The 24,243-nt window shown below is 41.7% G+C and overlaps 2 protein-coding genes and 2 pseudogenes across 2 annotated transcripts in view; 1 reads left to right on the top strand and 3 right to left on the bottom strand.

Annotated features, from left to right (window-relative positions):
- The window catches only part of LOC110061934 (uncharacterized), a 154,556-nt gene extending 134,262 nt beyond the window's left edge, over nucleotides 1–20,294 (bottom strand). The window contains exons 1-2 of the mRNA XM_089295845.1: nucleotides 20,251–20,294; nucleotides 19,344–19,394 (exon numbers count right to left, since the gene is read on the bottom strand). The gene's annotated coding sequence lies outside the window, so the exon portion shown is untranslated. The remainder of the gene's footprint in view (nucleotides 1–19,343; nucleotides 19,395–20,250) is intronic.
- On the top strand, nucleotides 2,210–7,509 carry LOC149107748 (uncharacterized; annotated as a pseudogene).
- Nucleotides 8,038–20,296, bottom strand: LOC149107746 (uncharacterized). Its single transcript, XM_089295847.1, has 4 exons — nucleotides 20,251–20,296; nucleotides 19,344–19,394; nucleotides 12,916–16,651; nucleotides 8,038–9,690 (listed from the first exon to the last, which is right to left on the bottom strand). The coding sequence occupies exon 3, from the start codon at nucleotides 16,629–16,631 to the stop codon at nucleotides 12,930–12,932; it is 3,702 nt and encodes a 1,233-aa protein (XP_089151973.1). The 5' UTR covers nucleotides 16,632–16,651; nucleotides 19,344–19,394; nucleotides 20,251–20,296; the 3' UTR covers nucleotides 8,038–9,690; nucleotides 12,916–12,929.
- Nucleotides 9,738–12,930, bottom strand: LOC149107747 (uncharacterized; annotated as a pseudogene).
- Nucleotides 20,297–24,243: the final 3,947 nt, after the last annotated feature.

Below are 24,243 nucleotides of genomic sequence, written 5' to 3'. Positions count from 1 at the left end.
GGTGAATTAATCAACATGACACGAGCGTGGGACAAAGAAAAATTCTGAGTCCCCGACAGGAATCGATCCCATGACCTCCCGAACACCGGGCGGGCGCTCTATCCACTGAACTACGAGAACTCATGGAGAGCAAGGTCATTTAACTGAGTTCATATATGATAGGTGTCCTGAATACTGCTAGGATCAACGCTATCGAATTCATCGTGAGTAGTGATAAGTTAATAAAGATGGTGAATTTTAAGCTCGGTAATGAAATGTGAAGGTGAATTAATCAACATGACACGAGCGTGGGACAAAGAAAAATTCTGAGTCCCCGACAGGAATCGATCCCATGACCTCCCGAACACCGGGCGGGCGCTCTATCCACTGAGCTACGAGAACTCATGGAGAGCAAGGTCATTTAACTGAGTTCATATATGATAGGTGTCTTGCATACTGCTAGGATCAACGCTATCGAATTCATCGTGAGTAGTGATAAGTTAATAAAGATGGTGAATTTTAAGCTCGGTAATGAAATGTGAAGGTGAATTAATCAACATGACACGAGCGTGGGACAAAGAAAAATTCTGAGTCCCCGACAGGAATCGATCCCATGACCTCCCGAACACCGGGCGGGCGCTCTATCCACTGAGCTACGAGAACTCATGGAGAGCAAGGTCATTTAACTGAGTTCATATATGATAGGTGTCTTGCATACTGCTAGGATCAACGCTATCGAATTCATCGTGAGTAGTGATAAGTTAATAAAGATGGTGAATTTTAAGCTCGGTAATGAAATGTGAAGGTGAATTAATCAACATGACACGAGCGTGGGACAAAGAAAAATTCTGAGTCCCCGACAGGAATCGATCCCATGACCTCCCGAACACCGGGCGGGCGCTCTATCCACTGAACTACGAGAACTCATGGAGAGCAAGGTCATTTAACTGAGTTCATATATGATAGGTGTCTTGAATACTGCTAGGATCAACGCTATCGAATTCATCGTGAGTAGTGATAAGTTAATAAAGATGGTGAATTTTAAGCTCGGTAATGAAATGTGAAGGTGAATTAATCAACATGACACGAGCGTGGGACAAAGAAAAATTCTGAGTCCCCGACAGGAATCGATCCCATGACCTCCCGAACACCGGGCGGGCGCTCTATCCACTGAGCTACGAGAACTCATAGCGAGCAAGGTCATTTAACTGAGTTCATATATGATAGGTGTCCTGAATACTGCTAGGATCAACGCTATCGAATTCATCGTGAGTAGTGATAAGTTAATAAAGATGGTGAATTTTAAGCTCGGTAATGAAATGTGAAGGTGAATTAATCAACATGACACGAGCGTGGGACAAAGAAAAATTCTGAGTCCCCGACAGGAATAGATCCCATGACCTCCCAAACACCGGGCGGGCGCTCTATCCACTGAGCTACGAGAACTCATAGAGAGCAAGGTCATTTAACTGAGTTCATATATGATAGGTGTCCTGAATACTGCTAGGATCAACGCTATCGAATTCATCGTGAGTAGTGATAAGTTAATAAAGATGGTGAATTTTAAGCTCGGTAATGAAATATGAAGGTGAATTAATCAACTCGCTCGTGTCATGTTCGAGTCCTGTTCGGGACTCAGAATTTTTTTTTTGTCCCACGCTCGTGTCATGTTGATTAATTCACCTTCACATTTCAGTACCGAACTTAAAATTCACCATCTTTATTAATTTATCAAGATGTAATCTAGTTTACATAAAAATTTGCAGCTAATAATAATTACCTAATTATTAAAAATGTGCGTATCCTCTTCATGGGAATCGCAAGGGCAAGCCAGAGAGGGGAGCGACGTTGGAGATGAGCAAAGAAATCATGTCAAAGTGGAACACACTCGTTCCAGTCGGAGCAGGTAAGGGAGGAATGTATACTTGCCTACCGCATTTTAAAATTTCATGATGCCCTTGGTTCAAACATTATGTCGGGGGCGTAACCTGAGTGAGGGGTGGGTGGGGATAGGAAGTAATCAAGAGAGTTTTATTGGGGAGGTTGCCATTTTAAGATCTGAATGATGATTTATGAAAAAAGGACCGGTTTGAACTTCGGACGTAGCCTCCTACGCAGACGTTCTTTGGGCTCGTCAAGTAATCTTCGTCCCCTACAACGGGGAGAAGGAAGATTGCGAGACGAGCTCAAAGAATGTCTGCATAGGAGGCTACACCCGAAGTACAAACCGTTCCTTTTTATGAATCATCATTCAGATCTTAAAATAGTACCCATTTCAAGCTGAATCCTCCTAAACTAGTCCATTGTAGAGAGTGCTACCCACGTATCGTTCGCTTGGCATCAAAGTTTGTGTAGTCTGGAATCAGTAAATCCAGGCTCAAGATCAGGAATCACATCGATGGGATCATGGATCAAAGCCGAAATCTAGAATAAAACGGAAAATTTTTCTTAACTAGGATCAGGAGTAGTTTCCAACTTACAGATCTTGTTACGAGGCCGCTAAATTATGCAAATGAACAGATGTACCATGTTGGTCGCCCTGAGTGATATTTGTTTGGCCCAAAAGGGGCTATTATTCAAGGGATGCAATTATTTCTCATTATCCCTATATCAGAGGGTTAGCTACAGCCAGGAAGAGGGCAATGAACAAGATGATCTCTGACAAGAACCATGGGAACTCAAAGCGTAACGCAAATACATAAAAATGTATCGTCGTCATAAGTGAGTCCAGTAGTTTTGATCGCGCAAGGACTCATTTTCTTTTGGGGGGGTGGGCGTTATTTGAGCGAAAGGATATTCAAGAAAATGTGTTAATCACTGTACATTTTTCAAAATTCGCGTATGTTGTATTTACTTAATGTTTGACTGTTTACAGGAGTTTGCAAACTTTGTAGAAATGATCACCTTGCCGCTGTACGAGTCGTGAACCCAGGTGAAAATTCGTTCACGTTGCAATCTGAAGAGCCAGCTGTAACGTAATCTGAATAGTTCACTAGATCCCCAGAACCCATACACGAGTTCCTCACTTAACAACTGCACGCATCGAGTGATTCTGGAAGTCAGCTGGAGGTATGTTTCGCATTGCTGCTTTGTCGATAGGATCTTTAAAACAATTCAAAAGGCAGCGCACTCCAGCTGTGAATAAGGTGCACATAACCAACGCAACACTCACTGCAGAGTTTAAGTTACTTCATCTGTTTCCCCAAGGAAACCTTACCGGAAGCTTGCCAGATACAATGTCATCGAACATTGCACTGAGTTATTGATCATTTACCTACGAGTTATTAATTAGATATTCGTAAGCACACTCACTAAGGTACTACAAATAAGAACACTGACATTCCGTTCTTGGTGTACAGCTGCAGCCTAATTAGTCTGGTTACCCAATTTGGTGAGTTTGGGGACGCAAGCTGGGGCCTGGACACTAAACGCCGGAATCGTTAGGAAAAAGCTAAACCATATAACCTCTACTAGCCGTGAAGATACACACAATCTGGTAAATTCTAGAATTGAGCCTTGTCCTGTCAAGGGTAGTCGAATGCAACACAAACATATGCTGCAACGGAAGTTTAGTGTTCCTGACTTTTTAAACGTAAGGTGGTCAGTTATAAAATAAGGAAAGATCCGTAGCTATTTGTAGATTCATAGTCTAAAGAAATGTTTCCCAGAAAACCAATCAGGCTTCCGCTGAGGTTCCTAACATTAAAGAAGAATCAGTGCTAATTAGCTTTTCCATGAAGAATCATTTTCCCCTTTGTTGGAGAAGTACTTGAGACACTCTTGCTATTCTCTAATTTCAGCGAGAAACCAAATCCTGTAAGGGGTTGCCCTTGCGTACAGGTGAAGCCCTGCTAAGTGATGATGGCTCAGATGTATTTTCCTCTGGCTCACAAGAATCCTCAACGGCCATAGAAACATCAATGGAATGGCAGGCAACGCCACAGATACAAATGAAACTTCATTCTCTCAACAATTTTCTAAGACAAGCTGATGGTAGAGTGAGCCCAGTACGATCTCAGCTCAACACAAACGCGGAAGGTGTGTCATCATCCACTACACGCTATTACGAGCGAAAAGGAATGCAAGTTGTCGAGGTGAGTCTAGATGCTATAGCCCCAGAGCAGTCTACATGGCTTCTCCAGCAAGTGCTAGAGGCGTAAAGCCATTCCACCGACTCGGACGTGAACCTCCCTGAGAAAACATTGCGTTCCAGGCTTGTCACCCCATACAATAAAGCTACAAATTGGTATACCAGACAGCAAATTCTCTCTGTCTTTGTGGCCGATTACTCTAAGACAGAGTTACTGAGCTTTATTCCAGGTTTGGCCTTGTGGAGGATAGATGAGGCCAGAAAACACACTTTCCGTACTAGCCCAGGCCACATTGAACCCCCCGTTTTGCAGCGATGCAGGCGTGATCCAGTTAAAGTGGATCACTTTCTTGATTTTATTTCAAGCCCCTCCTTTCTCCAGGACGTAGCCTACGGGACGAAGACCCTAAGGCTGTCAGATGGTAAGACAATAGAAATTCCAAATGTGGTGAGGACATTTGTGGCATCCCGTCTTACTCATTTGTACCAGTCATACTGCTCTGAGTCTGCATTCGAACCCATGGGAAGATCAACCCTGTTGAGCATCCTCAAGGTAACGAGGACGAATATGTCTAGTTTCATCCCCTGAACATGTTTACGTCTTTGATTCTGTCTCTACGAAAAGGATTCGATATAAATAATTCATTTTTAAGAAATGGTTACGTGGACAGGTTTTGGGGCTCGCTAAGATCTTATTAGTCTACTAACTGGACGAATTGTGTGAACAAACTATCTGGCTTTTTATCGGTAATTATTTCTCAACTGCTTTGCCCAGATATGCGCTGCTTCCCAGAAGAAATCGTTAGCTGGATTGGACAGCACACAAACCGATGGAGTAACAGCATTCAGTACTCTGGATGAGGCAACTAATAAACTTTGCACATTGGGTATGTATGTCTCACTATTAAAAATATGCTTCTTAGAACCCATAATACATGTTTGAAAAAATAAATGCAGTGTAAATCAAGACTATAGCACACTCATGTATATCTGTCCCATTTTTCAGGTTTGTGTGAGCGAACAGCAAGAGACATCAGTGTCCGTCTAAAGTCGTCAAAAACCTATCTTAAGACAGACTCTAAAATTCACGTGTCTAGAGCTGATCCCTGCGCTGATCACTGCAGTGTGTACGCGCTGAGCACCGATGACCCCGATTACCAAGGGCACTGCGACCATGAGCACAACATAGTCTGTGACAGATGTGATAATTACAGGAATGCTGTTGTGGATCTACAAATGTCGTTATCGTCTCCTACTGTTTTCTATAGGTAAGGACTTGTCGGTTGGTAGTCATTTTCGTTCCTGTTTTTATTTGCATTGTACACTTTGGTAAGATTCGTTTTTTGTGTTGTTTTGTTGTCAAGCGGTAGTGATCTGAAAGAAGAAATCATACACGATGTAGACTCAGCTCTCCCTAAACTTGACGAATGGAAAGCTCACATCCTTAGAGCGGCTCACCAGGATTCTGCGAAGAGAGACATCATCGATAATCTGTCACCACGACAGGTTCTCCTGATAATGGATTGGGCCATCCAGCTTTCGAGAAACCCAGCGTGACTGGTTTGGCAAAAAGGGCAAATCGTGGCATGTGACAGTTGCAGTGACAAGAAGCGATTGTTATGACATTGAGGTAATTACTTCAAAATTGAGTTTTGCTATAATTTAGAAAATGCATGTAGCAAAAAGACGCGTTAGAAACGATGCCCTAATCCCGTTTTATGGGCGTGGCCCAAACACATTTCAACCCCTAATGGGTACCAATTCTATGAGAACGTATCAGCTGACACTGACATTTCTAAAGCAATAAAAATGCCCACATAAACTTAAAATTTCAAATAGTTGAGTAACAAATAGGTGCTGAATTTTTCCACTTTTACCTAAAAACGTGCCGTGATAACTCTAACCCTGTCACTTTAGCGGTACCGATCGACGGCACATGAAAATGAACGATGAGCACCCCCGTCAATCTAACAGAGTAGTCCCTTAGGCAGGGCAACATCCTAACTGTCAGAGCCGGATTAACAAAAGGGTCTGGGATGTATGTCAAACTGTACTGTACACATATTACTGTTGTTTCTAGTTATTTTAGAGCTAACTGTGTTATTTTCCTTGTGTTCCAGGCCCGAACTTACATCCATTTGTTTGAGGATTGCGTTAAAAACTGGTTCGCAGTCGCTTCAATCATAGAACGCACACTGACGACACTGAAAGCAGCAAACCCAAACATTCAAGAGGCATTTTTGCGCAGCGATAATGCAGGATGTTACCATTGTGCTTATCTAATCCTCTCTCTTCCTACCCTTGGAGAGCGCCCAGGCATTACAATACTCAGATATGATTTCAGCGATCCGCAGGCTGGAAAGGACGTCTGTGACCGACGAATTGCCACACTGAAGAGCCATTTGCGGCGTTACATAAATGAAGGTCATGACATTAAAAGTGCTAGTGATATGAAGGCTGTGATCGATCCCTAGGGCGGGGTTAAAGGGTGCCAGGCAGCAGTTGTTAAGGTTCAAGAGTCAATCCAGACCATGAAGAAGCACACAATGTCTGGGATTCAGTCTTTGAATAATTTTAGTTTTGAGTCTGGAGGTCTGCGAGTGTGGAGGGCTTATGATGTGGGCCCAGGTAAGCGTTTCAGCAGCCCTTCAGTGTACTGCGAGAGGAGGCTGGTGCTTTTAGATCCACGACTTTGAGAGGTGAGCACCGACAGCTTCAGCCTAACACCGCACAATCTGTTGAAGAAAAGCTGCCAAATGTCGAGGCTACGAGAGTTTATTTCGCTTTCCCCGAGGAGGGATGCACAAATACATATCAGTCTTTTGTAAATCTGCTGAAACACATGGACGTTGGAAAACGCCTTGTGAGATTAGAGAGAGAAACTACCTATGAAAGCATCAAGAGAAAATGAGCCGAGACGTGCAAGGAGGTGTCTGGAAGCTACATACACAAAGAAACAGGGTCGAGCTCCCAAACGGCCTGTGCTGATCCCGCATGTGAAGTTGCTAAAGGATGGGCTCTGAAAACATCACGAAGAGCAACTCGCTTTTCCGAGAAGGTGAAGACATATCCAAAAAGAACATTCCTGGAAGGCGAGGAGACAGGGAGAAAGCAAAGTGCTGTGGATGTGTGCAGCAAGATTAAAACTCTGCGTGATGGTAATGGCAGGAAAATGTTCAATAAAGAAGAGTGGCTTGTTGCTGACCAAATAGCTAGGTACTTCAGCAGATTGTCTGTGATGTACAGAAGTGGCCGACTAGCCATAGAGGAGGACTTTGTTGCAGAGGCAGAAGAGATCTCAACCAGGCTTGAAATTTGAAGGCAGCTGGAATTATGATACAACGAATAAGTTAATTACATATGTAATATTGCCTCTACTACTTCTTACTGTCCTTCCAGGAGAATCAGGATTAGGCAGTCTTGTAAAAAAAAAAAGCAAATTATTTATTTCGCAGCAATGTAGCGTCAGTTATGCATGTACGTGGGAGCTTGCTAAACAGTCACGAATAGCCCAGAGCGAGTCTAGTTTCTAGGTCGAGTGCCCAGAAAAATTCAAAATGTTTGAGCAGAGCGGAGGCGTTGCTAACGTGTATGCGGCCATGTGCGCTTGTGCGGGCGCCAGGTCGAAGGGAACCTCAGCTAAATCCTCTTTTGGCTCAGCTGATTGCAAAGTTCTTCAAGCATCTTATTACTCGCAGACATGATTATTTAAAATGGTTTTGCTATAAGGTACAACTTTGTTGTTGCTAATTCAGAATAGAAACGTTCAGAAGAAAAACGTACTTTCATAATTGCTCAAAAGTAATGAAGTTATACGGTAGCCAAAGTATGCACGCACGTGCAAGACGAGAAATTTGCATCATCCGCACGCAAATGATGATTTTGTTCATTGGAGAGCTCCATCGACTTCGACAGATTTTCCAACCAGAGGAGGTATCTGAGTAGGAAAATAGGGCAAATGGTAGACGTTGAGTTAATCAGAGTGCTCTCTTTACGTATTGTGGTACATGAAAAATTGTCTTTGCTTACTCCAGTTGATAAAACCGCTGACCAACTTTCTGGGCTCATGTAATCGTGGTGGACTCTATCTACGGCGTTACACAAGATTAATTTGCATGCCTGATAATTCAAGGTTTTTTTGAACTCAGAATGGAATAGAGTTCGTCTGCCGAGAGTGTGACTTAAGTGTTGACATTGACAAACTGCAAGGTCAAGCTCTTGGCCTGCGATGATTGAACAGGGTTTTAAGAGCAATCTAAACAACAAGATATGCTCTGTTAAACTCGCATCTAACACCTCAATGCTTTAGAATCTAAATATCACGGCAGTTCATTCCCATATTTCGATCATACGAATAGAATTCAGGTGTTATGCTCGTGATACACTGTTATTTTAAAGATTATTGCGAGGACTTTTGCGTTCAGTTACCTTCAATAGCCAAAAATAATATTCAAAGACACTGTTGATGTCATTAATGTAGGAACAACGTTAATTAATTGATTCTATAATATCTAATTTCCTTAGATTTCTCCCTTCTCTCTTTGTTAAAACTGGTCTTTTGTCACGTTGATTGAACAACCTTTGTGACCAAAAACTAACAGATCCCAAAAATTTTATTAGTAATTTCATCAGGCCAAGAGTGGCTCTTAACCTTGGTAAAATTAGTTTTAAAAAAGAAAGTTGGACTTACGTGATATTTGAGTCAGAATTCTAGCTAATTTGCCTCATTGCTAAATCTTGCGTTACATAGGTATGCAATGACAACTCTTGATTGGCACCTGTCTCTTCAAATCCCTTGAAACTCGTGTTGTGAACTAAGATAGGTCCAATCCTTATTTGTGTGAAATGGCAATAAAATTCATTGTATTCTGTAACCAGGAGTGGAGTCTAAATTTGATGCTTATTTTAATGCAATTTTTGGGATTTGAGGCAAAAAACCAGTGGAAAGGGGGGGGGGGGGGGGTCTAACTCCCAAGGGAAAAATCGCAGAGCCGGCCCACTTTGTCTTTTAGACTTGTTTGGTGGTCCCTTCAATCTGGCAAAGTTTCATCCAAATTGAAGAGATGGCATGTATCACCCCTGCCTGGTCCTCTGGCAAACTCAGTCTTAAGTACTTTCCGCTCGTATTGTACGCTAGAGGTTGCATTATCATATTGTAAACACTTCACGTGTTAAGGATGATATATAAGCAAGTACGTTTGTAAAGCTCTTTCGATTAGATCAATTACATGGATTACGATTAAACTATTGTCGGACCAAGTTATGTCTCTTCCTCGACGTCCGTAGTGAAGACTATTGAAGTAGATCCTCGTGTACCAGGAAATCGTGACGAATTTCCGTTCCCGCAGGTAAGCAGTGCTCTCCAGAGTTAGATTCCCCCAGTTGTCAGTTCAAGTGTCCGTTTAGTCCGAAATTTACAGTGCTTGCAGGAAAAACCTTTCGTCACAACTGATCCTTTACTACTACTTTCGTTTCTCATTAACCAGCCTTGTCACGGAGTTACTCCTTGCAAAAATTAAAGCGTCCCATTGATTCAAACTGTGTCTGTATTCAGGGAACAGCTGGGCGCTATCTTAGATTTCAATGTCAGACATTGGGTATGACGCTGGTGCAAGGCAAGCCTGCAAAAGTAGAAACATAAAGAATCACTTTATCCCTGACTGAGATATGCTCGCCAAATAAAACGATTTACTCCTTCATATAAAACAGGTCAAAGGTATTCCCAATATAACCAAGGTATAAAATTTCTTCTTTCTTTAAGAAAGCGGATTTTTGTTTTCCTCGAGAGGAGTACACAATGGACCAGCTTTAGCAAAATAACGTGATATGTTATTAGTGGTAGCTCTGTGTTGATTTTTAGCATACTCAAGTGTCTGCCTCAGTGCTGGGAAAATTTGGTAGTGTGATTGCCCACACAGGCATTCAGAGTGCGACTCCAATAGTTTTGTGAGCTTTTGCGCGTTTTTATAGCTCAAAGGTATAATTGAAAAAATGCCAGTAAATCACTTTCAACAACATTATATGTTAAGTAGAGCATCGTCTAGATTACGCTTAAACACTGATACGGCACACTCTCTGATCAAGTAGAATTCTACGAGAAATTAAAAACTCGTTGACCGTTTGTAAATATTTGCATTGGTTCAGGAGATATTTAAGTTTGAAAATTGCGTAAAATATGCAAATGAGAGGGATGATGATGTCATACACTCAGCCAAATGCTACATGAAGTGTATAAATTCTTGGCTTGCACCGTCACGCAATTTAAACGTAATGCGAAAACCATTTAGCGGATAAAGTTAAGAATTTGTGATGTTATAGGAGATTGATAAAAAGACACTTGTCCAAGATTTAAGTCTGCGCGTTTTCCTAAACTTCAAATATTTGACGAAATATTTTGCACAAATTTTTAGAGTCCAGTATGGAGCCGCCATGTTGATGTACCTCCGTGGGACACCAACATGGCGGCCGGAAAATAGGGTAAACACGTGGAACTTACTTTGGCTATTAAGGCGACTGATTATCTGTACTGACAAAGACAAGCATTTACATAAGCACTTTTTCTAATACTTTAACTTCTGAATAGGCTAAAAATCACGAGATAAGTATATATTTTTCGAGAAACGCGTTGGTAGCTTTATGTCACGCACCAACATAACTCTGAAATTCAAAATGCACTGGTTTCCAGACGAAGCAGGCTACTAGCTGAAAAGTTGTAAACAGATATAAATGTTCGCCCTCTTATGCCTGATGAGGATAACAACTTTGGTGGCTCTTTAGTTTTCGATTTGAGAAAATGATGACGTCACGTGCAAGCCAAGAATAGAGCTATCTCGGTCAATTTGCAGGAGAAACCATTGAAACTTGGTAGGCTATTATTCCTACATGCAACATACCTACGGCTATAAAACTTTTGATTCCCACAGCAACTCACTCTTTCCAAGTCCCCTCGAACCTAATTTCGATATTTTAATGATTTTCAGCTTGAAAAACATTAAACAAGGCCATAAACTGACCTAACATATTTATATGCTTGCTGGATCATTCAGATAAGGTACCCTTGGCAAATATCAATACAGAACGCTAAAGGTGGCCAGAAAAGTCTTTAATATCGGGGAGGTCTGGAACCCAGTATGTTGCCATGGTAACAAAATCTTATTTTCATAATATGGAGCACCTCTACTGGAATCGTACTACCGAGAATTAAACATTTCTGATTCAAATTGGCTGACATATCTTTGTTTATAATATTTAAACAAGATCCGGTTGAGTTTATGACGTCATCGCTTAGTTAGTCTGCATATTTTAAAAACTTGAATATATCTGGAACGATAAGAAATAATTGAAAATAGTAAACAGAGTTTTTCTTTTCCTACAGACTACTTGTCTATGTTTTAAAATGACTTAAATAGGAAAACTAGCGCTAAAAAGTCACGACGTTTTGACCTCTCCGAGGTCATTTTCAAGTGAGTAAAATTTGTAAGTTAGCATAAATATGTTAAAAAACAAGTTATAAGAGATAAAAATGGCGAACGCTAAAATGTGATAAAATATGTGAAAAAGTGTTAAAAATATACGATGGAAAAATAAAATAATCTTAGCAAGACTTGCTTGAAACAAATAATTTGGCGCGAATTGAATCGCACTGTTTGTTTAGCGTTGATTTCAGTTCCTTGGTAAAAAAAGCATTTCAAAAATAAGGCAATCAAATTTGTTCTGACACTTTCTTAAGATTCGAAAGCTCTGTGGGATGTCTTCTGGCTCCACATCGTGCTGCTCTCTGAGGTGGTTTCCGATTACAGAACCTTTGTGTTCTTCAATTCGTTGGTGTAGGTGTCGACACGTGTAGCCGACATAGCCTGCATCACACAGGCCACACTGAAATGAATACACCACGCATTGTTGACTCACAAGAGGCGGTTTGTCTCCCTTGACCTTAATTTCATCCTTGATCTTTCTACTTGTGTAACCTGGGCTAATATCTGCGTTGATCTTCCGACTGAGGTCAGCCAGCTGTTTGCGTACTACGTTTGCAGATTTCTGGTCCTTGTAGGGACCCACGATTCTGATTGGGGCTTCTCTTTTATCAGCCACTCGGGTATGTGACTCCTTGGACACTTTTGTTTCAATGAATCTGCGAGTGGTTGACTGTGCAAGGTCGTCAGGATAGCGCAGTCGGGAGAAGATCCGTTTTCGTCGTTCACATTCCTCGTGAAAAAACTTCCACGTAGACGAGAGTTGAAACGTACGGTTAAGCTTGGTGTTCAGCAGTTACTGTTTGTATCTGGCGTCAACGTGGCTGTGGTAGTGTTGCAAAAGTCCTTTGGCCGTCTGTTTTCTGGAGACCGTGGTGTCTAGGCGGCAGCCATTCCTGATAACATCAGAGAAAGGGAAGCCTGCATTTTCTTCGAGCTCCATTGTAAAATCGATAGAGGGATGACTCTTGTTTAATCTCTCCAGAAATTCTGAGGCTGCTTACGGTTCCGACATCGCGCTGAGTGTATCATCTACAAAGCGTTTGTAGAAGATATTTCTAGCTGTATCTTGATTTAGCACGTAAAGGCGTTTGTTATGAGGGAACCCAGTGGTGTTCCCATAGCTACAGCGTCCACTTGTTCATACATGTTTCCTTCTCTTTTTCACATATTTTATCACATTTTAGCTTTCGCCATTTTATCTATTATAACTTGTTGTTTAACATATTTATGCTAACTTGGAAATTTTACTCACTTGAAAATGACCTAAGAGAGATCGAGACGTTGTGAAATTTTAGCGCTAGTTTTTATTTCAAAATCGATTTCTAAGGAACTACTTATTAAATAGGAAAGATGCGATTTTCATCATAGTACCTCTTTAAGGAAACTTATTCTTGTTTTCCAAAGTCAAATGTCACGTTATCTCCAATCAGCATAAACGGCGCCCACGCGGAAACCATGTCAAAGCCGTTACCTCTCATCCACTTCATGGCCTGGTGAAGAGATTCACTGGCACTCTTACCACGAACAAGATGTTTGTAGAAATGAAGCATCAGCTGCTCTGTTGCCTCGTCACTTATGGCCCATAGAGCCACCAAAACGGACCGTGCACCGGATCCCAAGAACGCTCGAGCGATCCCAATGACTCCTTCGGCTCTAATCTGCCCACGTGCACTATGACAGCAGCTAAGTACCACCAGTTTAGCTCGCAGTTGAACTTTTGCAATGTCAGACATCATCAATAGGTAATCTTCTTCAGCTGAAATCCTGTTAGGAAGGCGTACCGGGGAAAGGGCAATTTCTCCTCGGTCAGCATTACCATGGGCTGCAAAATGGATCAGACTCACTGAATGTAACCTGTCAAGTATCACCTGCTTAGTTGCGTGCTGTCCTAACAAAGGTTGAACACCTAGCAGTCGTCCAATCATTACTGCTTCCTTTAATGCACAGGGTAACCTACGCAAGGTCATTTTCTCTCCTTTGTAAAAGACCGTACCGACTGCTGGATCCCCCACTATCAGAGCACCAGTCTGACTGTGATATTCTGCAGGACTGTCCTGAATGAGCTTGAGAGTCGTCAAAGAAGGAACGATGCGGATTCTAAATTTCTCTGATAAATACCTCCCGCCTTCATCCTTTAACGCTGGAAAGGGAACTTGGTTTAAGCAGCGATCAGGAACAACAATGAGCTCCGGCTCCTCAAGTAGATCAGCTACCGGACTGATTAACATTCTGTAGTACAAGGAAAAGCTCGATTCGGAGTTTCCACTTTCTTCATCTTCTTGCTCTATAAGTCTCAATGCTGCGAGACTCTGAACGTCATTTAAGGATCGATCTTCGCAATCTTCCTCCGGTACAATACCAAAGCTTCGAAAGCTTGTAGCGAAGAAATCAGCCAACTTGCCAACTAGTCCGGCACCAACTACCTTCTCATCTACTGTTATTCTTCGGAAATGAATGATTCCACTTGTCTTGAGAACCCAGAAGAACAGATCATGATCATGATAAGAAATGTACAGACAAGAAGAGTTGCTTTCTTTTTTCATAATATTTTCAATACCAATCCACGATTGCGGATCAGCTGAGATGTAGCTTTCAACAGAATACTGAGTTGCCATCAAGTCTGCTAATGCTCTAGCCCGTGCCAACTCTAGAACATAAAGGGCATGGTTCGGATTTGCCCCAAAACAAAGGAATGCACTTAGATTCCGGTAGGGAAAATTGCGAACATCTGAAGACGATACCTTAAAATCGTCGTTGTCCCCTAAAAAACGTCGTAAAGATTCGCTTTTATCCATACTCAGAAACAGACAGTCGAACGCTTCCCGGATCTTGTATTGGGATAACTTCACCTCTGTAAGAAGACAAAGACTTTGAAACTCTTTGTCTAAGTCCTTAATGTCTCGAGTAATTGACAGTGCCTTCTGAATATAATCTTCAGCCATGATATATTCACCAAGAAAGGTAAACACGGTTCCTAAGTTTCCGTAATCTCCTGCTTCCCCCTCTTTGTCACCAATTTGTATTCTCATGGCAAGTGCTTTTTCAAGATATTCTTTTGCCTTGTCATATTCACCAAGAAAGGTAAACACAGTTCCTAACTTTCCGTACGAGCTGGCTTCTCCATCTTTGTCACCAATTTGTATTCTGATGACAAGTGCTTTCTCAAGATATTCTTTAGCCTTGTCATATTCACCAAGAGATGTAAACACAGTTCCTAAGTTTCCGTACAAGCTGGCTTCTCCCTTTTTGTCACCAATTTGTATTCTGATAACAAGTGCTTTCTCAAGATATTCTTTAGCTTTGTCATATTCACCAAGAGATCTGAACACAGTTCCTAAGTTTCCGTAATCTGCTGCTTCTCCATCTTTGTCACCAATTTGTATTCTGATGACAAGTGCTTTTTCAAGATATTCTTTAGCCTTGTCATATTCACCAAGAGATGTAAACACAGTTCCTAAGTTTCCGTACGAGCTGGCTTCTCCATCTTTGTCACCAATTTGTATTCTGATGACAAGTGCTTTCTCAAGATATTCTTTAGCCTTGTCATATTCACCAAGAGATGTAAACACAGTTCCTAAGTTTCCGTACGAGCTGGCTTCTCCCTCTTTGTCACCAATTTGTATTTTCATGGCAAGTGCTTTTTCAAAATATTCTTTTGCCTTGTCATATTCACCAAGAAATGTAAACATAGTTCCTAAGTTTCCGTACGAGCTGGCTTCTCCCTTTTTGTCACCAATTTGTATTTTGATGGCAAGTGCTTTCTCAAGATATTCTTTAGCCTTGTCATATTCACCAAGAGATGTAAACACAGCTCCTAAGTTTCCGTAATCTGCTGATTGTCCCTTTTTGTCACCAATTCGTCTTCTGATGACAAGTGCTTTCTCAAGATATTCTTTAGCCTTGTCATATTCACCAAGAGATGTAAACACAGTTCCTAAGTTTCCGTACGAGCTAGCTTCTCCCTGTTTGTCACCAATTTGTATTGTCATGGCAAGTGCTTTCTCAAGATATTCTTTAGCCTTGTCATATTCACCAAGAGATTTGAACACAGTTCCTAAGTTTGCGTAATCTACTGCTTCTCCCCGTTTGTCAGCAATTTGCATTCTGATGGCAAGTGCTTTCTCAAGATATTCTTTAGCCTTGTCATATTCACCAAGAGATGTAAACACAGTTCCTAAGTTTCCGTACGAGCTGGCTTCTCCCTGTTTGTCACCAATTTGCATTATGACAACAAGTGCTTTCTCAAGATATTCTTTAGCCTTGTCATATTCACCAAGAGATGTGAACACAGTTGCTAAGTTTCCGTAATCTGCTGATTCTCCCTGTTTGTCCCCAATTTGCATTCTGATGGCAATTGCTTTCTCAAGATATTCTTTAGCCTTGTCATATTCACCAAGAGATGTAAACACAGTTCCTAAGTTTCCGTACGAGCTAGCTTCTCCCTGTTTGTCACCAATTTGCATTTTGATAACAAGTGCTTTCTGAAGATATTCTTTAGCCTTGTCATATTCACTAAGAGATGTAAACACAGTTCCTAAGTTTGCGTAAACTGTTGCCTCTCTCTTTTTGTCACCAAGTTGCAATGTGATGGCAAGGGCTTTCTCAAGATATTCTTTAGCTATGTCGTAGTCACCAAGGTAATAAGGTATAATTCCAACATTTTCATCAATGTATGCTTCATTCTTTCTGTCTTTCATTTCTTTCGTGATATTAATCGCTTTCTGATAAAGTTGTCTTGCTTCTAGGTATTTATACTGCTGTCGATATATGTCGGCCAGTTTTACAGTAAGATTCCCTTCTTCATCTTTTTTGCCACGCTTGCGGAAAATGTCAAGAAGTTTTCTGCCGTAGATTAGTGCTTTTGTGTGATCAAGGACAAGACAGTACGCCATGAAGATTGTCACATGGATACCAATATAAAGTAAATTGAAAACTTCTCCTTTCGTTTTTCGCTCTTTATCATTTAGGAAGATCAAACATTCCTGGCAGACCTCAATGCCTTTTAGAGCACGACCAGTGTTGAGAAGGAAATTAGCAACAACCAAGCCAATAAAGATGGCTTGTAAAACGTCGTATATGTTGTTCATGGCGTCCTCCTCTATGTACCCTAATAACAATAACACAAATCAAGCTTTCTAGTTAATTAGAGTAATAATATTCTGTTGCTAAAAATATTCTCTTGCTAAAATCATGGACAAAAGTCGAGAAAAATTTGCACTTTTGGCGCTTTTGCGCGCACTCAAGACGCAATTACAACTTCACCTGCCTATCTCTCAGAGCAGTCAGAGCTGTTCTGTTTTGGAGTCGTATTACCTGAGCAAGGACGAGACAAGAAACTTAACCACATATGACGCCTGGTTTCGTATGCAAATTAAATTGAGACTAGACTGATCGGAATGAGCGCTTTAATCATAGAAACAAGATGCTCACGAAATTTAGGGAACTAAAAGGGTAATTATATTGTAACGCTACACCCATTCCAAAAGAAGGGACAAAGAAGAAGCAGTACTGAACAAACGCAAACCAACAATAAAAACCAAATTAAGGCCAATATCAAAATCTAAACATCATTAGTAGCAAAGGCAGCCACAAAGTCAACTTAGTTTCCTCTGGCACACTCATGAATCCATTTCAAAGTGTCCGAGTATATTAAATCAGATCAGTAAAAGCGCTATACACTGAACAAAACCGAGCACAGTCTCGCATTTAAAGGTTAATTAGTCCAATATATGCCAAAAGCATATGTCTGATGTGTGACTATTTCCAGTTTTGTTCTACTTTGCTGAAATGATGATGATGATTGGACTGATCAATGTTCCCTGTTTTTTTTCGATCATCGAATTCGCAAAAACTTTCCAGTGTTCTTTCTTTCCGTTGATAAAGTAAAGCGATTTCAACCAACTTTGAATAACTAGACGCTCTTAGAGCGTTTACTCGGGCTTCGTATCGCAGTATCAAATCGTACTTTACGAATTTAATACGCGTATTGGACACAATGGAAACAAAAGAATCAGGGTATTTTAGCACGACAGTTTCGCTTAGATATTTACTATTCAAGTTGCTTCGTTGAGTATCCTCCTAATCCAGTCGCAAGTTGTGAGTTTAAACCATTTTCGTTTAAGAATGCATCACAGCATTCTACGCATTTAGGGAGAACTTGTTTGCAAAGAATTTCCCAGGTCTTTTTAGTTACAACTTATGGCGATTACATTGTACATGCTAGCAGAAATTTTACGAAGTTCATTTACTGGTCGTGGCGATCCGAGTGAATTGTGAAGCTGAACATCTTTGCCGTGTTGCGATCTTTAACCCTTTTCAAGAGTCTTATCTTCTTTGGAGAGCGAATAGATAAACTCCTTCGCGAAAACATCAGTCCTAAGGCAAGGCGCAAATTGCATTGCACTTAATTTGCATAAACTGTTAAGTTGTGTTTTTTGCGGATAACTTCCGAACATTTGCGCCCTTTAACGCAGTTTATGAAGACATATTTAACGTACAATTTTTATTGAAACAAGGCAGGAGTATTTTCAAAAAGGAACTCATTTATAAGGGCAGATCCGGCATTCTGCTTTTCTATTTAATTTGGTTTCCTACTTGTCTAGTTGATGTGACGCAACATGATTTTCGTAAGCAGTCAGACGCAGTTTTCTAAAAGAATTGACGATTTCTAAGACTGCTAAATATATGTGGACCACCAGTGAAATAAATCTGGCTAAACTATCGTCAATGCAGATTTTCCTTAGGACTTGGCAAAAACATTGGTTCGTCAATAATCTCGCACAATTCCCCGCACAATAGAAGTTCTAATTTTCCCGCACAATTTGCCTCAAACATCACACATTATTTTTTTTCCTGCACCCTACTAGAGAGCCAGCTAACTTGGAGGTAAGATATTTAATTCAAGTTACAAAAAGTCTTATCTTTATAAATTTGGAGATCGACATATTTCGCAAGAAACAAATCGCATGTTTTTGATGAGCTACCAGTCCAAAAAGGTTTTCGTATTTAGCTCGTTTTATTGCAATATGAATTTTACTGAAATGTTCTAAACAATAACAACAGTAGCCACATGCAGTCATTGACTGCCTATTTTTTGTCAGTGTTTTCGTAGTTTGAACTCATACCGCGATCGGCTCAGTTGTTACCTCACGAGAACGTTTCGAGTCTGACCTTTGCTTACCTGGCTGGCTTTCAAGCAATATTAATCGTGGACCGACCCTTTCCGAAAACAATCGACATCGTTGTATGCGAGATGAACGTATAAGGCGCGATTCTAACCAAAACGTTCTTCGTAAAACACCGCGTTCTGTCACGAAGAGCGAGCAATGTCGCCTTTCTCGTACCCAGTTTCCATGGTCTGGGCATGGAACGCCTTGGACCATGACTTCCTTTTGGCAACCAAAACGTTTGCATTTTATGACTCGGGCTTCCTACAGAAGCCCGAGGAACAAAGTTAACACTGATTTGCACTCAACACTTTTACTGAGTCGCCAGAATGAAAACAAAAACCAATATGGGCCTATAACGGGAGATTTTCCTGTCAAGATAATTAACAGGGAAAAGTTAAGAAGTTTGATTTTTCTACCAACGGTTCTTGCAGTCAATCATTTATGTGACTTTATTATTCGCGTGACTTCTAAATAGTGCCCAAAAACTAAAAAAAAACAAAAGTTACGCGATATTCATTGATGCAAATCTCTTCCAGTGTAAATTAAAAGTATTAAACATCGCTGACATATACATATTATATGTGGATGACACGGTATTAGTCACCAACAGTTTGGAGTTAATAACCTTACCGTGTTCAGTCTCTCGATCCTCGGACGAAATTGAATCAAAAGTGATAGAATCTGAAAAACAAGAGCAAATGCAAATTGGAATTGAAAAAGTTTCAATCGTTGTGCTAAACAATCGAGTTTAATCACTATTTCAAAAGTATGTAACATTTTTTGCTATCTCTGTTTTATTATTAAAGACTGACAGTAGAGGCCAATGCCTTTCAAACCATATCGCAATGTTGACCATAGTTAATTATTGATTGAAATGATTATGAAGCCCGACAAAGTTCTTCGTTGTATGTTTGTTTTTCCTCATTTTGGCCTTAACTATGCATAAAACACATTACATAATTATTTCTGTTTCAAAGACTATGTAACTCAACTGAAACGGTTCGGTTATGTGACTTATGCATAGCGTATGATGGTAAAACGAAAGAATATCTAGAGTCGTGGACCTTCCAACATATATATGCATGAATCTTGGCATCTTTCTTTGCCCTTTTAAAGCTTTTCGGGCTTCAAAACTATTCCCGTCCACTGAAAATGCGTCGAATAGAATTTACATTCCTCGCCTTCCTATCATAGAAACTGGCTGCCTTGTCTGAGGACAAATAAGACTAGTAAAGAAGCAGGGCTTTTGCCATAGGTCTGTTGTAATTCTTCATATTTATTATCTATGAGTGATCATTTCGTAACTTACTTTGTAGGATTTCACTGATTTCCTTCTGCAGACTACTCATGGTAGTAATATCAGTTCGCACAGCCAAAAACGTCCCCGTTCTTACAGGAAACGATTGAGTTTGCGATTAATCCTCACTAAGTGGTTGCCTGAATGTCGTGGCTATCATAATTGAGCTATGCATATATATTATTCTAACTGGTTAAGATAGAAACTAGACGATTCAAAGTTAGCCAGAGCTGTACTTACCACGGCGGAACTTGCTTTGGAAAGTGAACCTGCGAAAACCGCCTGAGGGTTTCTAGATATTGCAGGAAACACTGCATAAAAGATGTATTCGGAGTTTCTGGATTGTCAAAACATAAGCTTAGCGGGATGCATGATGAACTGAAAATCCGGCGGGATGTGGAATGCGGGATGCGGGTTTTGGGATAAAGATAACTGGGCCTGAGCAGCTTGTGTTCTTTTCAACCAGGAAATGCGAGATAAATTTGATATTAAGGGACGGGATGTAAGATAAAAAAACAGCAGATTACGGTTACTCAGTAACTGAACAAAATAATTTACCTCATGTTCAAGATTGTTTGCAAACACTGATGAGTTAAAGAAAAGGAGTTTTTAAAAGAGCTTGTCAATCGCGTTTCGGTCACACAAGCGTTGTTAACGACAACTGGTTTTGCTTAATCTTTTAACTACATGACGTGAGAGTTAAAAGTAGTTAGCCATTTTAGTCGACGTTACGGTGACAAATTGTCCCAGGTACTTTCTTTTCGTTTAAAAAGTAGATCGACTGTAAACAGTTTACTTAATGATTTCAGTCTACTATTAATAACAAAGCTATTAACATATTGATTTATACTCACAGGATTTGATGAGTCGACCAGAATGAAACCAAAATAGATAAGCGCCAATGACAAGACCTTTTCCTCTGAAAGGTACAAGAGAAGGAAAAGTTAAGCAAACTATCACTGCTCAAACGATGCTTCCAAACAATTATTCGCGTGACTCACTAATAGCTGCTTTGAAAACAAAAGGAAAAGCAGTCGCGCAATTCAGACAAACCTCTCTCAGTGTAAATTTAAAGTATTAAAAATCAGCTCTACTTGGTATATGTGCACCCAACGCTATCAGTAACAGGCAGCTTACAGTTTATAAACTTACCGTGTTCAGTTTCTCAGTCTTCTGATGAAAATGAAACCAAAAGTGACCAAAACTGAAACAATACTGAGGGAGTTTCCCTGCAAGACAATGGGAGGTCCAATAGGAAGTCAAAGCAAATTAATATCGAAATAAGTTTTAAACGTCGTGCAAACCCATAAAGTAAAATATTCGAAAGTAAGTTACTGTTTTTTTTTCTATTCCTATTACTTGCTAAACACTGACGGTAAAGTCCAATAGCTTTTAGAGCATACTGAGTCTTTGACAATAGCTAATAATCACCGAGATGGTTATCAAGGGAGACAAAGTTCTCTGTTGTATGTGTTCGCTCGCTCTTGAGCTTAGCCGTGCATAAAACACAATAGCTGTTAACTCAGCTCTGCGCCAGTAGTCTAAATGGACACACACTAGGCCCCGACGAACTGTAAGCTTTATCTTTAATGCAAGCGAAATCTCCCCGTAACGAGAACTAGATACAACCAAGATGGCGGACGAATGAAGACTGATCGCGCGGGCTTTTATACAACAATGAACGCCGCTGACCGACCGACTACAGCGGAGTGCCGCTGGACAACCAGCCTACTGGCGTGGCTTCTTTTTTCCCTTCTTAAACAAATAAGCATGCAAACAAAGAAACACTAGGCGATAAGTCGGTATGAAATACACAGACAGGTTATGTACGAGAAATGTACTGTATGAAGTGCAGTCTTAAAGTTTCGGACCAGATAAGAGGAAAAAAAAAACTAAGCAAATGTTGAGAGACAGCTAAATGTCAAGAATTGTCCGGCTACGGCTAAAGGATTAGAATCGACCGGGCTACTTCAACTCTACTACATAGTCCTGAAGACGTTGCGAGAGACGCCGTTGCCGAGTTGGACGTTTGTTCACTGCAGGGCTAACACTTGGAGAGGGGGCAGCTATAACCTCGACGTCATCCGGCGAAACGGGTTGGCTATCCTCTCCGTATCTCGGGACATCTTCTGCCGGGACAAAAGCGGAAGATGGGGGCGAGAACTCGATAGGGATCCCTGGGGCAGGTGGAGGTAACGGGGGCTTTCTGGGGAAGGTTCCTCGTCGTTAGGAAGTCCTCCATCATCAATAGGAGGGTTCTGGTTGACACCGATGTCAAGATCGCAGTCGCTGGACTCTTCTTCACTGGGGCGCCAGGACGTGTGTACTCGGATGGGAGCGACCTTATAGCACTCATTCTTCTTCACACGGTACGAAACGTTTCGTAGCTGTGAGCCAACAAACTTGCGAACATTGCACCACTCACCGTCCACTAAGACAACGAGGTATCGGTCACGACTTTGGGACTTACTACGATCACAGTAGAGGTAAACTAAGTCACCAACAGTTATTGAAGGAGAGCTGCGAAAGTCACTACGCGGGGCTTTCGACGTTTCACTGTGAGGATGGTTTACCAGTCTTTGTAGATGCTGCTCGCGTATTAGCGCCTGATCTGTTAGGGGAATCTGAGAGTTGGTAAACCGATCTCTCTGAGTCCACATTTCTCTAGAGGATAGGCCGTGGCAGCGGATTCTTGAGTTCAGGTGGGCAGTGACTACGGACAGAGTCCTAGGAGAGACAGGGCCACCTTCCGGTTGCAACCGCTGGAGTTCGTGTTCCAACTCTTGGATTGCTTTTTCAGCGACAGGGTTCTTGTTCTGATTCTTCACGCGGCCTATCTCAAGGCTAATCTTGTCTTGCAATAGGACTTGGTCATTCACGAGAGCTCTGAAGGCGGGCGCTGGATCACACCGAATGACAGCGTTAGGCCCATCAAGGGGTCGCAGGCCGACGCATAATTGGATTAACCCATCGCGTAAGGTCCCATGCTTCTCGTCTACCACGAGGAGGGTCGAAGTATAGGAGGTAACGCACTCTCGGAGCACCAAAATAAGTTGGCGAGAATGCCTCAGGATATCGGCTGCGAAGGAGACACCCACTGCTGCTGGAGGATCAGAAGTTGACTGTTCTATAACAGCGTGGGGGACGTGGCGAAGTGCAGCGCAAGGATGACAACCAAGAGAAACGCGCTCTATGGCCTTGTCTAGGTCAAGGGCGTAAAAGTAGCGGCTGACAACTTTCTTAAGCTGGAGACACGGTGGATGAGACAACCTGAGGTGTAGGGCGGTTAGTAAACCATCTAAGACCTGTCTGGGCACTACGATACAATCACGCGAAGGAGCCAAAGGCTCAGTCTTTTTCACGACTAAGAGGCCATCACTGGAGATAGAGGCGACAGACAAGTACCTTTTCACGTCCTTAATGTTAGTAAGCTTCTTGGAAGGACGAGTCCCTTGTATTAGGTGGGCATGCGTTCGACGTAAGTCCGCGCATTCAGATTGGATAGACAACTGAAACGGGTGAGGCTCAGGCGAAGTTCCCCCAGGACTTTCAAAGGAGAGGAGCCATCCGCTTGATGAGCTGACTGTGAACTGTGCCAAATCTCTGCACCGAGCCTCTGTACAGCGGACAGCCTGAACATGTTACCTGTGGCGCTGCTGTCAATGATGACTCTAGCCTGATGATGGCCGAAAAACGTGTCAATGTACGGGGAGTGACGTACGAGGACCCTCCTGGATGCATCAGACGTAAATGGATCACTCTGCTCAACCAGATTCTGATGACGCGGCGGGTCAACATTACTTGACAAAAGGTCTAACTCAACGCTGTCGTCACCCAGAATTGAAACAATCTGACGAGCTTTCAGAAGGTACAAACGGTCCTGTTCAGGAAGGAACCCACATTCGCTTAAAAAGTGGTTGTGAGAAGCGCGGCCAGCTTGTTTACAGAGGGGGCATTCTTTCGCCTTTTGAGAGGAGCGTCCCAGGAACCTCGCAGACGACTTACTGTAGGTCGGTGTACCCCTCCGAAAAGAGGAGTTCTGAGTGGCAAATGAGGCTCCTGTACGTATGACTTTTGTGTCTTCAGCAGAACGGATTTCATCAAGGAGTGAGTTCAGCGCCCGGGAGATCTCAGGCTTTAAGGACGCCAAAGTACGAGACCGAAGTTCAGTTCCATATCGTTGTTTAACAAGTCTAGGTAAAGCAGGGTTAATCAATCTCAGCCACGTTAAAA

The sequence above is a fragment of the Orbicella faveolata genome, unplaced genomic scaffold, assembly GCF_042242905.1.
Source record: "Orbicella faveolata isolate gen_17 unplaced genomic scaffold, um_ofav_v1 contig_26, whole genome shotgun sequence".
In the NCBI taxonomy this organism is placed as follows: Eukaryota; Metazoa; Cnidaria; class Anthozoa; order Scleractinia; family Merulinidae; genus Orbicella; species Orbicella faveolata.
The sequence above is the reverse complement of the archived record's forward strand: the minus strand, read 5'-3'. Positions and strand labels throughout refer to the sequence as shown.